Source organism: Schistocerca americana, chromosome 2 (genome assembly GCF_021461395.2).
Source record: "Schistocerca americana isolate TAMUIC-IGC-003095 chromosome 2, iqSchAmer2.1, whole genome shotgun sequence".
Lineage (NCBI taxonomy): Eukaryota > Metazoa > Arthropoda > Insecta > Orthoptera > Acrididae > Schistocerca > Schistocerca americana.
Genome location: NC_060120.1, coordinates 314,797,183 through 314,809,946, shown reverse-complemented (window position 1 = coordinate 314,809,946; position 12,764 = coordinate 314,797,183). Strand labels below are relative to the sequence as shown.

The 12,764-nt window shown below is 38.1% G+C and overlaps 1 protein-coding gene across 2 annotated transcripts in view; it reads left to right on the top strand.

The window, feature by feature from the left end:
• Nucleotides 1–12,764, top strand: part of LOC124592887 — a 160,643-nt gene that overhangs the window by 34,468 nt on the left and 113,411 nt on the right. For both annotated transcript variants that reach the window (XM_047131878.1, XM_047131877.1), the window contains exon 4: nt 8,673–8,903. In XM_047131878.1, coding sequence (XP_046987834.1) covers nt 8,673–8,903 — 231 coding nt within the window. The remainder of the gene's footprint in view (nt 1–8,672; nt 8,904–12,764) is intronic.

The window sequence follows — 12,764 nt, the reverse complement described above, 5'->3', positions numbered from 1 at the left end:
CTGACTGAGATATCCAGGCAAAACTAATGATCCTTCCTGACAGTTTCAGTTACACCAGTATCTCTTTCCACTTTCCAAATGCCATATAAGCTGTAGTGTATATTTTGCTAGACTAGCAATTTTCCTTACTATCTGGTCCTGTATACGGAAGGCCATCTGTCAAGTTTGGAAAGGATGAGATACCAGCAGTAGTGACACTGGATGGGTAGGTGTTGAGCCATCCCTGGATAACTCAGTAAGAGCGCTGCCCATGAGAGGTAAGGTTGCTGGTTTAACTCACAGTCTTACACACAGTATTAATCTGCCAGGAAGTCTCACAAGGACAAACTAGTGCACTTTAATCTATACTATCAAACCACAATGAAAAATATTGATGGTTGATATATGAACAGTAAAAATTGAAAACATACCAGGTGGCAAATCTGACATTTGCCAGGAGAATTTGAAAGCATTTTATATCTGTTTGTATGTAACTGATACTTATCCAAAAAACTGAGAGGGAATTCTGATACCACTTAATTATGCTCCTCACAGCATTAAAAAAAAAAAAAAAAAAGGTGACCTTGTTCACTTTCTGCTCTCGTTTTGGACTACCACTGTCCACCACTTCTACAACAACCACCTCCAAACCTTCCCCACATCCCGTCATAGCTGACAAACCTTGGCTCTCAGACCCACTACATTTACCTCAATGTCAAAAACTCACTCCCACCACCATACAGAATCCAGAACCTGAACAGACCCGAATCACAGTCATGAACCTTTTGCCCTAAAGCCTTAGCCCCCCAGAAGTATCAGGCCTTTCCAAAGGCTTCACCTTTTACCCCACTCCCAAATTCAGTCATGCAGGACTTGTTAACAGCATTCTCTCCTTCTCCCTGTCCCTACAATGGAAACACTTTTTCATCACCAACCCAACCAACCAGACTCAACCAAAGACCAATATTGAACCCTGCCTGACTCAGTTCACTCCTCCATCCAACCGTCATCCACACCCACTGCCACCACATCAGCCCCCGTTAACTTTACATAATTTCTTAACCTCAAAGCTCACCTCATCATAATGCCCCGAATCCCTCAACATGCAATCTAACCTTACATCTGCAGAAAGAACTGCAATCCATCACCTAAAAACTGATCCCAACCTTAAAATCCTACCTGCTGACAAAGGCTCCACCGCTGTTCTTTTGAAGTGCGAGGACTACCTGGCGGAAGGACTCCACCAGCTGTCAAATTCATCTGCCTACGAACTCTGCCACAGTGACCCCATTCCAGAAATCCAGCAGGATCTTCAGTCTCTCCTCAAATCATTAGGCCCATCCCAAGACCTCTTCCCGGAGTCTCTCTGCTCAATCCTATCACTCCCCACACTTCCACCTTCTACATGCTTCCTAAAGTTCATAGACCCAACCACCCATAACACCTCATTGTGGCTGGTTACTGTGCCCCCACTGATAGAAACTCTGCTCTCATAGACCAACACCTTTAGCCTAATACTTGCCACTTACCCTCCTATGTAAAAGATACCAACAATTTCCTTCCCCGACTCTCCACAGTTCTGTTCCTTTACCACATGGTGCCCTGCTCATCACTACTAATGCCACCTCCCCTTACACTAACATGCCTAATGCCCCTGGCCTTACAACTGTGTAACAGTACCTTTCCAAACCTACAACCTCCTTCCTAATTTCCATGACCAGCTATCTCCTCGCCCACAGATACTTCTCCTTTGAAACAAATCTGGGGTATGGCTATGGGCACATGCATGGCACCATCCTATGCCAACTTATTCATGGGACATCTTGAGAAATCCTCTCTAAATACCTAGAATCCCAAACCCCTCACCTGGTTCAGTTTCATTGCTGACATCTTCATGATCTGGATCAAGGGCAAGGACACCCTGTCCACATTCCTCCAGAACCTCAACACCGTTTCCCCCATTTGCTTCGCCTTGTACTACTTGATCCACCTCAAAGTTGGCTATATCAATACCTTCATCCATATCAAAGCTACCAATCACCAGCAATACCTCCAGTTCAACAGCTGCCACCCATTTATGCCAAGAAGTCCCTTCCATAAAGCCTAGCCACCTGTGCCCGTCGAATCTGTTGTGACAAGCAGGCTCTTTCAAAATACATTGGGGCTCTCATTGGGGCCTTCACAGACCATAATTACTCTCTCAACCTTGTACAAAAGCAGACTTCCCATGCCCTATCTCTCCAGTCACCAACCAGCTCCCAAAGTCCCATTGTCTGGCTACAGAGCAGCTTTCCCCTCATCACTCAGTACCACCCAGGACTGGAGTAACTGAATCACATTCTCTGCCAGGGTTTCGACTACCTCTTGCAGTGCTCTGAAATGAGAAATGTCCTATCCACTATCCTTTCCACACCTCCCACTGTGGTATTCCGCCGCCCTCCAAACTTACACAATATTCTCATCCGTCCCTACACAACAACTGCTCCTAACCCCTTGCCTCATGGCTCATATCTCTGTAATTGACCTAGATGCAAGACCTGTCCCATACATCCTCCCACCACCATATACTCCAATCTGGTCACAAGCATCGTCTATCCCATGAAATGCAGGCCTATCTGTGAAACCACTGTGCTGCATTGTATGTGGGCATGACAGCCAACAAACTGTCTGTCTACATGAATTGCCACCGACAAACTGTGACCAAGAAACAGTTGGACCACCCCATTGCTGAGCTTGCTGCCCAACACAATGTTCTTAATTTCAGTGATTGCTTCACAGCCTGTACCATCTGGGTACTTCCCACCAACACCAGCTTTTCTGAGGTGCGCAGGTGGGAACTCTCCCTGCAATATATCCTGCGTTCCCGTAGTCCTCCTAGCCTCAACCTTTGTTAGTTTTTGTCCTTACTCTCTAGCCCCTTCTCTGTTCCCATTCCAACACTACACAGTCCTCTATTCCACCGACGCAACCACAGTTTTTTACCTCTCTTCTTCTCTGATAAACCTCCCTCGCTCTCCGTCTAACCTCCTGAGTGCACTAAACTGCCCTACCCTCTCTTCACCTCATCCCTGTATGCTCCCTCAAGCAGCATTGTACTGCCCCCCCCTCCCCCCCCCCCCCCCCCATCCCCAAAAGCACCACTACCCTGCTATCCCTCCCTGTGTGTGTGTTTCCTGTCTCCTACAAAGGCCCTGTTGGCCAAAAGCTCATTTTCTGACAGTCTTTTTGTTGTGCCTATCTGCAACTCAGGATCTCCACTATATGCTGAGTAGCAACTATCCTTTTCATAATATTGTTACATTCCATCCTGGATTATGCATTGTTGAAATTATAAAATAAGTACTTTAATAAGAACGTTCTAAATGCCGTACCAGGAAACTGAATGTCACTAAGTGCCAATCAGAGGGTTTTTACAAGTTGATTAGTGCAAAGAGGGGAACAGCAACAAGTTACTGTTAAGAATGCTATTTATGTACACAAATAGTGCTGTTACCAGTTTTGGACAACAAGTTCATTTATATTACATTTGAAGTTGTTTACATTAGTTGTTGGCTTTTTTTCTCACAATGAATGTAAACATCAAATGCAACATAAATGTAACATGAACAGCTCCCTGAAGATGAATCTGTCGATTCAAAACCATTAATGACACTATTTGTGTAAATAAATAGCTCTATGAACAGGGGGTGGTCCTGATTTGTTCTTTGCGTAAATCAACTTGTGTTTTGTACACAGCAGTGATCTCGACAACATCAGTTTTCAACAAAATAGCAGGAAGAAAGTTATTGTTCCACTGTGCCATTAATACTGAGGCACCATATATTATTTATGTTAATACCAGTACAGAAATAAGCATTGAGCTTTTAAATGGTAGAATTGTAGTCAACAAAAGTCACTTCTCTTATCTTTTAAATTTTGGAACTCAAAGGGAAGCACAGCTTGGCACAGATCACATACACCATTTACTTACTTTGGCATCTGGATCAAGTCTAGGGACATGCAGCAGTATACTGAGAACACAACAGCACTGAAAATGCATTTTGGGAAGAAATGGCAGTCAGGACATTTTCCTTTGCCAATCTCCATATACTACAATCTAGACATGGCATTACTAAGATGATTTTTTTGTTTTTGTTGGGATACTGTGCTTCTACATTCACCTTATGTCACTTAGCAGAAAATAACAGAATAAAATGCAGTTGTTCTATCCGTTTTCAAACATTTATGAATGTAATTGATTTTGTCCAAAGAAAGTTTATATTGAATTATAATTACAGTGATATGTTTACATGCTGGTTGACTGATTAAAGTTAAAACTAATATGCTACCAGAAATTCCAGGGCTGGTTATAAACATTGGATTGAGTAAAGGTAACTACTCAGCACATAACAGAGATGCTGAGTAATAGACAGCCACGCAAACTACTAATTGAACTTGGTAACATATCTTAAATTTGTTTCGTATTCAGAATGCATGTGTACATGCATATGCTGGCACATCCACATCCCCACCCAGTGCGACAGTAGGTGATCGTGAACAGCGAGTGGATGTGGCTTTCAACTTTGAAGCTGTGTTTGAAACAATTTAAGAGAGATCTAAACAAATTTTTACATTGAGTTTTCATCAGCAATGAGAACTGAATTCTCCAGAAGTTCAACAAGAATCAAAACAATGGGTTACTTGTGGTGAATCCGCTTCAAAGACAGCAAAGACTGTCCAATCAACTGGAAAAATGGTAGTTACAAATTTTTGAGACACAGAGGATGCCATACTAACAGACTTAATAAGAAAAGGAAAAATGTTTACTTCACAATACTGCAGTGAGATATTGGATAGCTTCAACAATTAATTGATTAAATCATGATCCAATTTAGCTGTCATTAATTTTCATAGATGTAAATTTAATAAAAGTCAGTTTGCTGTAAGTTATTAACCTTTCTTTTGACAAAATGGGTGCATTTCTAATTAATTCAGGCTTTGATTTCTCTTTTGGAGAATGGTCTCGATTATTAAATATCTGTTATGTTCAGTTTCTTTGTTGTCGTTATTATCTTAGGGACTATGGAATTCCCCCATTTTCAAGTTTTCAACTAAAGCACCATTATTATCCATACTAACAACTCACAGCTTGGTAGATATGTGGTGAAACTGCAACTTCTGATAGCTGTCAATCTCTCCACATTATCCATCTGCACTGGTTCATTTACGTTGGCTGGAGCACGCCATGTCTACCCTTTGCCACACTCATATTTCACTGTCAGATGAGATAACATATCATTTTACACTGGGAAACAGGGACAAGTGCTGATCTCTAAAAGGGAACAATGATGAAAAGGAAATAATTGTTTTTGAGAAAAAAGAAGTCTTCATTCCAAACACAAACTCTTGCTGATCAAACTCCTATGAAGGGAAGGAAAATCTTCACTTCCTATCTTCTCGTGGAAGGCGGGTCCTTCTTAAATTGAGTTTGGAGTTACCTGTTTAATTGCAGAGGTATCCCTTTTATAATTTATCAGTAATTTGCAAGGTGGCAGTATTATCTTAATGTCCTATAACATTTTTACTACAGCTGAAGACCTGAAATCACAGCACTGTTTCCTTGGCATAATAAAATACCTAGTGAGCAACTTATCCTAACTATGTCAGATTTTACTATTCATATTGTGATTTCTGTGGCTTTGGGAGTCAGCTCTCCTAGATCCAACATAAATATAACTTTATTTTGGTCCAACACATAAAAAAAGAATGAATTATTAATATTTACTACATTGTCAGGATTCAGATGACACAAAATGCTTGTCATTAAGTGTATATTCTGCAGATACTGCTGGAACATTGTCATCCCATGACAGAGAATTCCCGTTCAGTGATATATGTAAAATCTTGAGGCAGAATATGATTAGTCTGTGTGCAGTAGGTTTTCCAACTGCAGTTATCACTAGAACCATCTTCAATGAACCAGTTTGAGGAACAACCAATGTATCACATTATTTTACCTTTCTGTTTTGTCCGATTTGTAGAAAGTACGTGTGTCGTAGAAATGGCTGCTGTCTGCATGATATTGTAATCGTCCTGTTACAGACTAATCAGGTGTGTTAAAAAGGTTATTAACTCGATCTCAGAATGATCACTTTGTATTTCAGATCCAACTTCCACATAATTTAATCAGCATCTCATTAAATAATTTGTGTGTTTACTATCTGCTACTTTAGTAATGATATAATTAATATTCAACACAAAACATGTTGAGCATTTTGGAGTCGACTCAGTTAGAAATATATTAATGGAATTGTTACATGGCATATAAAACTTATTCATTACACATTTCCATCTGTCACTATAATGTTCATTCTCAGTGACTGCAAGCTAATTTGTAAGTGCATGTGTGTCATGGGTAACTTTGAATACACATATGCTTTTTTTTTTCTTAATTGCCAATTGAATTAAAGATCTTCTCTACTTTCTTACAAAATGAGATGGGCAATGGCTTAGACACTGGACGCACGTTCAGGAGGGAGGTTAATATAGGTTCAGATGATCCTTAGTTTCACGTAAGGTCACGTAAGGCAAATGCTGAGATTAAATGAGCACACCCAAATTCCTTCCCCATCCTTATTCAGTCTGAGCATGTGCCCTGTCATGAACAGTGTCGTCAATGGGCGTTTAGTCTTTTTTCTTTCTTTGTGTTTCTTGTAAGATGTCAAGAACTTAAAGGAGTTTTTGCTGTTGCAAAAGTATGAAAGCTAAATATTGAGCACCAATTTTGTCCCTGAAATTTAAAGGCTCTAAAGGGAATTGTCTGTACTTAACATTATGTTTTACCTTAAACTATTTTGAACAATGGAAAATCTAGGATGGAATGATGAAAGTATTATGAAAAGGACAGACTGCTACTCACCATAAAGAGTAGATGTTGAGTCACAGACACGCACAGCAAAAAGACTGCTATACATTTGAGCTTTCAGCCAAAAGACCACTGAGGCTGGCCTCATTGGCCGTGCACAGCAGTTGTGTGTGTGAGTTGTGACTGAATGAGTGTGTGTGTGTGTGTGTGTGTGTGTGTGTGTGTGTGTGTGTGTGTTTTCTACTTTAGAAGAAGACCTTTTGGCTGCAAGCTCAAATTTGTAGCAGTATTTTTGCTATGCCAGTCTATGACTCAATGTCTCCTCTATAAGGTAACAATCTATCTTTTCCATAATAATTTATGCTCTTTTGCATTGTCACATTTTTTATATTACTTAACTAACTAAATAGTGTTTTGAAGAACTGACTTCAGTGATGTTCGTTACCATTTACAACATTTGCTTTCACCACAGAGTGGCAAAACAAACTTGATATAATACATAACGGCTGAAAAGTTAATACTCCGTAGCTAAGCAATGAATAAAGTATGCAAACATGTTTGTAAGTACCTTCATCTCCGTCAAATGATAGTGACTGCAAGCTGGTGCAGTGAAGATGGGAAGGAGTGCTGCTTGCAATGATACATGATGGAAGATTCATTAATTTCTTTTCTGACAAGAGAATGTTAGCTAAATACACGTTGTTCACAAATAAAAATGAGGAGAGACAATGACATTTAAATGGTGAGTGGTGATTAGACAAACAAAACGATTAGAATAATCACACTAGCCTGTGTGTGTGTGTGTGTGTGTGTGTGTGTGTGTGTGTGTGTGTGTGTGTGTTACTTAACTCTGAAAATAAAATAAATGAAAATTATGTGAACTATTCCTGCTGTTACATAGAGAACATAACAACATCTTATTCAGTATATAATGCGAAATGTACCATAAATTTATTATTGATGTATGGTATGACTTAACTATGCCCATTCACTCCAACATCAACTGCTAGATGAACTTCTTGTGATGATAGCAGAGCATATGCTCATAATAACAGTATATACTTTGTATGCTTTTGCTAGCAGTCCTGTATTGAAGAGATAAATGTAGAGGGTACAGAAAACGAGAGAGAAAACAAATACTCAGTCATACAGATGACAAATGGAAACTGTAAGATATACTGGAATGAAAAACCCATGGTGGATTATAATTAATATGAGGAGTAAAGCCACTCACCAGTGGCACTTCAACTATTTGATGAATTGTTATGTTTACTCCTCCAACTGTAAGAGAATGAGGTATGCATTATGATCCACAAATAACTACTTTGACCATGCCAAATAGCAACACAGTTTATCCCCTTGCTTGTTCTGTTATGATTCTAACTTTCAAGACTTCAGTAACTTCTCCAGCAAAGTATGTCTTCTTAGATGGAGGGCAGTTATCAGTCTACAGACTGAATTCCAGCAGAACTTCTACAATCATCTGAAATGATTCATATTCTCACTGTATCCTCAGATTTTACAAACTCTTTGTATCTTGAACTGATGGTGTTATGGCTATAATTTCCTGGCACTGTATACACTTAAATGGCTATACTGAAGCATTATTTGATTTAGGGTGTAAAATATACACAGTAGACTCCTGTTAACTGTGTGTTAAGATGGTCTTACAAATACAAAACAGAATCAGAGTGAAGAGAAACAGATCTTCCACTCACCAAAATGAATTATTTATATATACATGAATGTTGTTTAAATCTTAATTTTTATATTTCAGTAAACCATCTGAGATGTAATACATCACTGACAGGGTTATTCTATTTCTAATGACACATTTTTATTTTCGCAGAACTGCAGTTTCGTCTGAGTGGCATGGAGAGGAGTTGGTCTCTTTGCCGAACAATAGAACTGAGTAAGAGAGCAGCAAAGAGGTTCAATATTAAGGAGTTGTTTTACAGTTGCCGACTCCTCAGTCCCAATATGACTGACCAAAACATCATGTTAGAATACCATGCATCTCATGGAACACAGGATGAATTTGGTAGATTTACCTTCAGGCTGGACTCACCAATAGACAGGTGTATGCTATTATACCTTTTTATTCTTCTTTGGTAGTCACTGTACTTATTGCTTGAGTGAGTTTCTTGGCTAAATATTTTTCTGTTGGTGGTTTGGTTATTTTCTGAATAACCAATATTTTGTAATATTTAAACTCTTTGTGTTTGACAAAATAAGAGGTACGTGTTACTCAGTTACTGGGTTCATTACTCACAGTATTTGTGTTGCTGATCAGTGTAGTTAGTGGATAAAGAAACTGCAGTAAGTTTCTGACTACTACAAAATCAGACTTTTACCATGATACTTTCGAACAAACTTTTCGTCTGCTACTCTCGATTAAATAGCTGTGGTGGCATAGGTTGAGAGAACACAGAACCTTGTAATGAAAAAAAAGTTCTGAAAAATTTTAAATGTATAGTAACTCAAAAACACTTTTGAATATGGTCCCACAATTAAGTTACACATCATACTTAGCTGTCATTTCATTTCTGAGTGGAGGGTCTCTGCAACAACATTTTAACTACAGTAATTCTTTGTCGGCACTATAAAGCGTATATTGATCAGTGCACGTATACTGTAACAGGCTTTCAGGAACAAGAAACCTCCAAGAAGGTACAAAAATAACAATTGTACTGCCAGTTGTGATATTGGGTGCAAGGAGATAGTAGCTTTTCAATATCCAGTGCAAAGAAACTTCAGATAGCTCCAAAGTTTGGCAATTTGTTTTGAATGTGCAGAAATGTAAAAAATTGTGCACCTGACAAACCACAGAAAGGTCATGCACAGACACACTTAAACAGTAATTCTTCCTGCATCCTCTACAGGAAGAAATTATAATATGTGGTACAATGGCCAATGGGAAATGCCCTCTGCTGTGCACTGCATTGTATGTAATGTATTAGATTTACTGTATACATATATATGTACATATATGTTTATGTAGTTGTAGATCAGATGGAAAAGTTTTTAATTTTTGGGTTAGTGTAACAAAAAACTGTATATAATAAAATTATAAATCTGTCCTTACTATCAGCAGTAATTGAAAAAAATGTTAATATTTTAGTGAAGTGGTATTCTAAAACTGTCAGATACTTAAAGAACTGCATTTTGAACCATTTGCTGTACAAATAAATCTTTATTCTGAAATTGGTAAATAATATTGAGAATAAAGGTTTATTTCTGCAGCTGATGGTTAAAAATGCAATTCTTTGAGATATTTATGCTGTGTTAAAACTATTGTGGAACAAATGTGTCCAAGTGTACACAAGTAAGTGGCTTATGCCAAGTACAGCAGTAGAGTCAGCCAAGGCTATTTCCTATGCAGTACACGGATTGGTATACTGTGTATTTGTATATCCTGTAGGAGGATAATTGTAGGTAACCAATGAGAAGCAATGTATTTTAAGTACCAACATTGGAGTCATTTAGTGTCATTCACAGGTGTTTATTGTTATGTTAGGTCATCTGACATTACCTTCAATTGCCACCATAGCAGCATCATTTTTTTTCTGTAGTTTTGAAACAAAAGTTGTGGTGACAGCTTGATCTCTGCTGTAACAGAAGTCTAGGCTAATCTGGAAGGTGATAGCTTGGTTGCAAGTTGGCAAAATTACATTAACTTATTTTTTGAGACATTGATAATTAATAATTTATGATCACACTCTGATATAAATACTGAACAATTAAAGTAGTGATTCAGAAAGTATTGGCAATCAGATGTTACACTTATCAATTTTTTGCACTGTAAGTTTGTATATTGTGTACCATAACTTTTGAACTCTTTTATTGTTACATTGAATATCTATTCTCAGATAGGCCCAATTTTTTAAAAATATGTATAATATTAAGTGGTTATATTGTTGTCAGAATTTGACATAATTTCTTCAGCTTGCGATGAAATATGGCTGCATGCTGCTCTGTTATTGGGAACTTACAAGGCAGCTGTCCTTTTTCATGTGGTATTACATCTCTTAAGCATTCTCTGAGTTTTTTAAGTGCCATCGCTTTCAATAGGTTGAAACTAATTACTCGTAACATCCATCCTTGCCAGGCTCGTACCTGAATCTGTACTGCTTCCGATGTTGTTGGTCCACCAGTAACAACTGTTTTCTGCATGTTGTGTACTGGTCTGTGATCTTTGTAGCCTAGCTGTGCTTTCTTCAGTTCCTTCAGTCAGTCCTTCCATTTTAGACGACCAAAGGCTTTCTTTGTATATCTTTTTAGAAGTATATTTTTCAATTATTTACCACTCATTTCTCTGAAACTATATTTGAAGCTAATAACTGCAGCTTTACCTACCACAAGTTGAAAAGCATAGTTCTTACTGTTGCAGATGTAGATGAGAGTGCTGGTAGTTTTTGCTTTGTGGCATTTCTGTTGTCAAGGTTAAGAATCATGAATTGATGTATCTTTCGGAATTGGTGGGCAGCTTTCCTCATTTGCACATGCTTCACACAAATTTTGTAAGAAAAGTATTACTTAAATTTAAGATAGCAGGTATAGGAGAAGGATGTAAATATGAATTGAATTTTATTTGATCCTGTATTAAATGGTGTCCAGCAATTGTAGATGTAATCTAGGACATGTCAGAAACACAAAAACCTTCATTATCACATACTTCCTAACTGTTCTAACATCATTGATTGTAATCAACAATATTTACAAATTTAATTTGAGCAGTACTCATCAACACTGTAAAATTCTTTTTCCACCAGATAGTCTTTTAAATTAGGTTCTTTGAAAACTTAGTGTCTTGTACATTATCACACAGTTTTTTGAGGCAGACTTCTTAGTAATTTGATACCTGAATACTGGGGTTCTCTTTCAAACATTGTCAATCAGTGGAGTATGCTTTGTGTGTCATTCTTCCTCCATGTGTTGTGGGTGTGTACACTAGCATTTGTAGCCCATCTGCACTACCTTTTGTGACACTTAGTACAGTTTTATACATGAACCAGGAGGAAAAAGTTAAGATGCCTAGTCATTTGAAGCAATTTCTGTGTGTTTCAGAAGTCTTTCTTCTTAATATGATTCTTACTTTTTTTTTTTGTAATGTGAACACCCTTTTTATTTCTTGAATGTTTGAGTTTCCCCACACTACCACTCCGTGCTGCAGCTATGGTTCGAAGAGCCCATGGTATATTGTGCACAGAAGCAGTTTGTCTGCATACTGTGGTAGCTGCCTCATTATAAATATGACGGAGCTGCTTGCCCTCGGGTACCATAGTTTTCCAATCTTCTTATCAGTATTTCATGGTCAGTAGTGTTGAATGCTTTGGAGAGATCCAGAAACATTGCAGATACAACATGTTTTTCATCTAAGCACTGTATAATGTATCCTGTCAGATTGGCAATTGCTGATTCCGTAGATCTACTCTTTCTAAAACCGTGCTGTGATGGTATGAGAACGTTTTATTTGTCCAGACAATCAAGTAATCTATCATACACAAGCATTTCTAGGATTTTTGAGAAACCTGATATCAGTGAAACTGGCTTGTAGTTGTTGGGGTTGTCCTTATCACCTTTCTTGTACAGTGGTACCACCTGGCTTATCTTCAGTTTTACTGGAAAAATTCTCTCTCTGAGAGAGCTGATATTATTTGCTCACTTACTTGCTTTATTGTGGACTATTTCTTTCTAATTTTAAGTTCTCTACCACATGTATATAGTTATCATTGATTATGTTAGCTATTTATCTACCATCTGTAATCACTGTGTTGTTTATTTTCATTGACCTGATATCTTTTTCTTTGTTTGGTCCAGGTTGTTCCTGTCTTTCACCATTAATTGCATTCCAGGCTGCCTTTGTCTTGTTTCTTGAGTTTAGTAAGGTAGCATATATTGCTCTTGATTTTGCCTCTCCTATTATTTTTCTATACTTCCT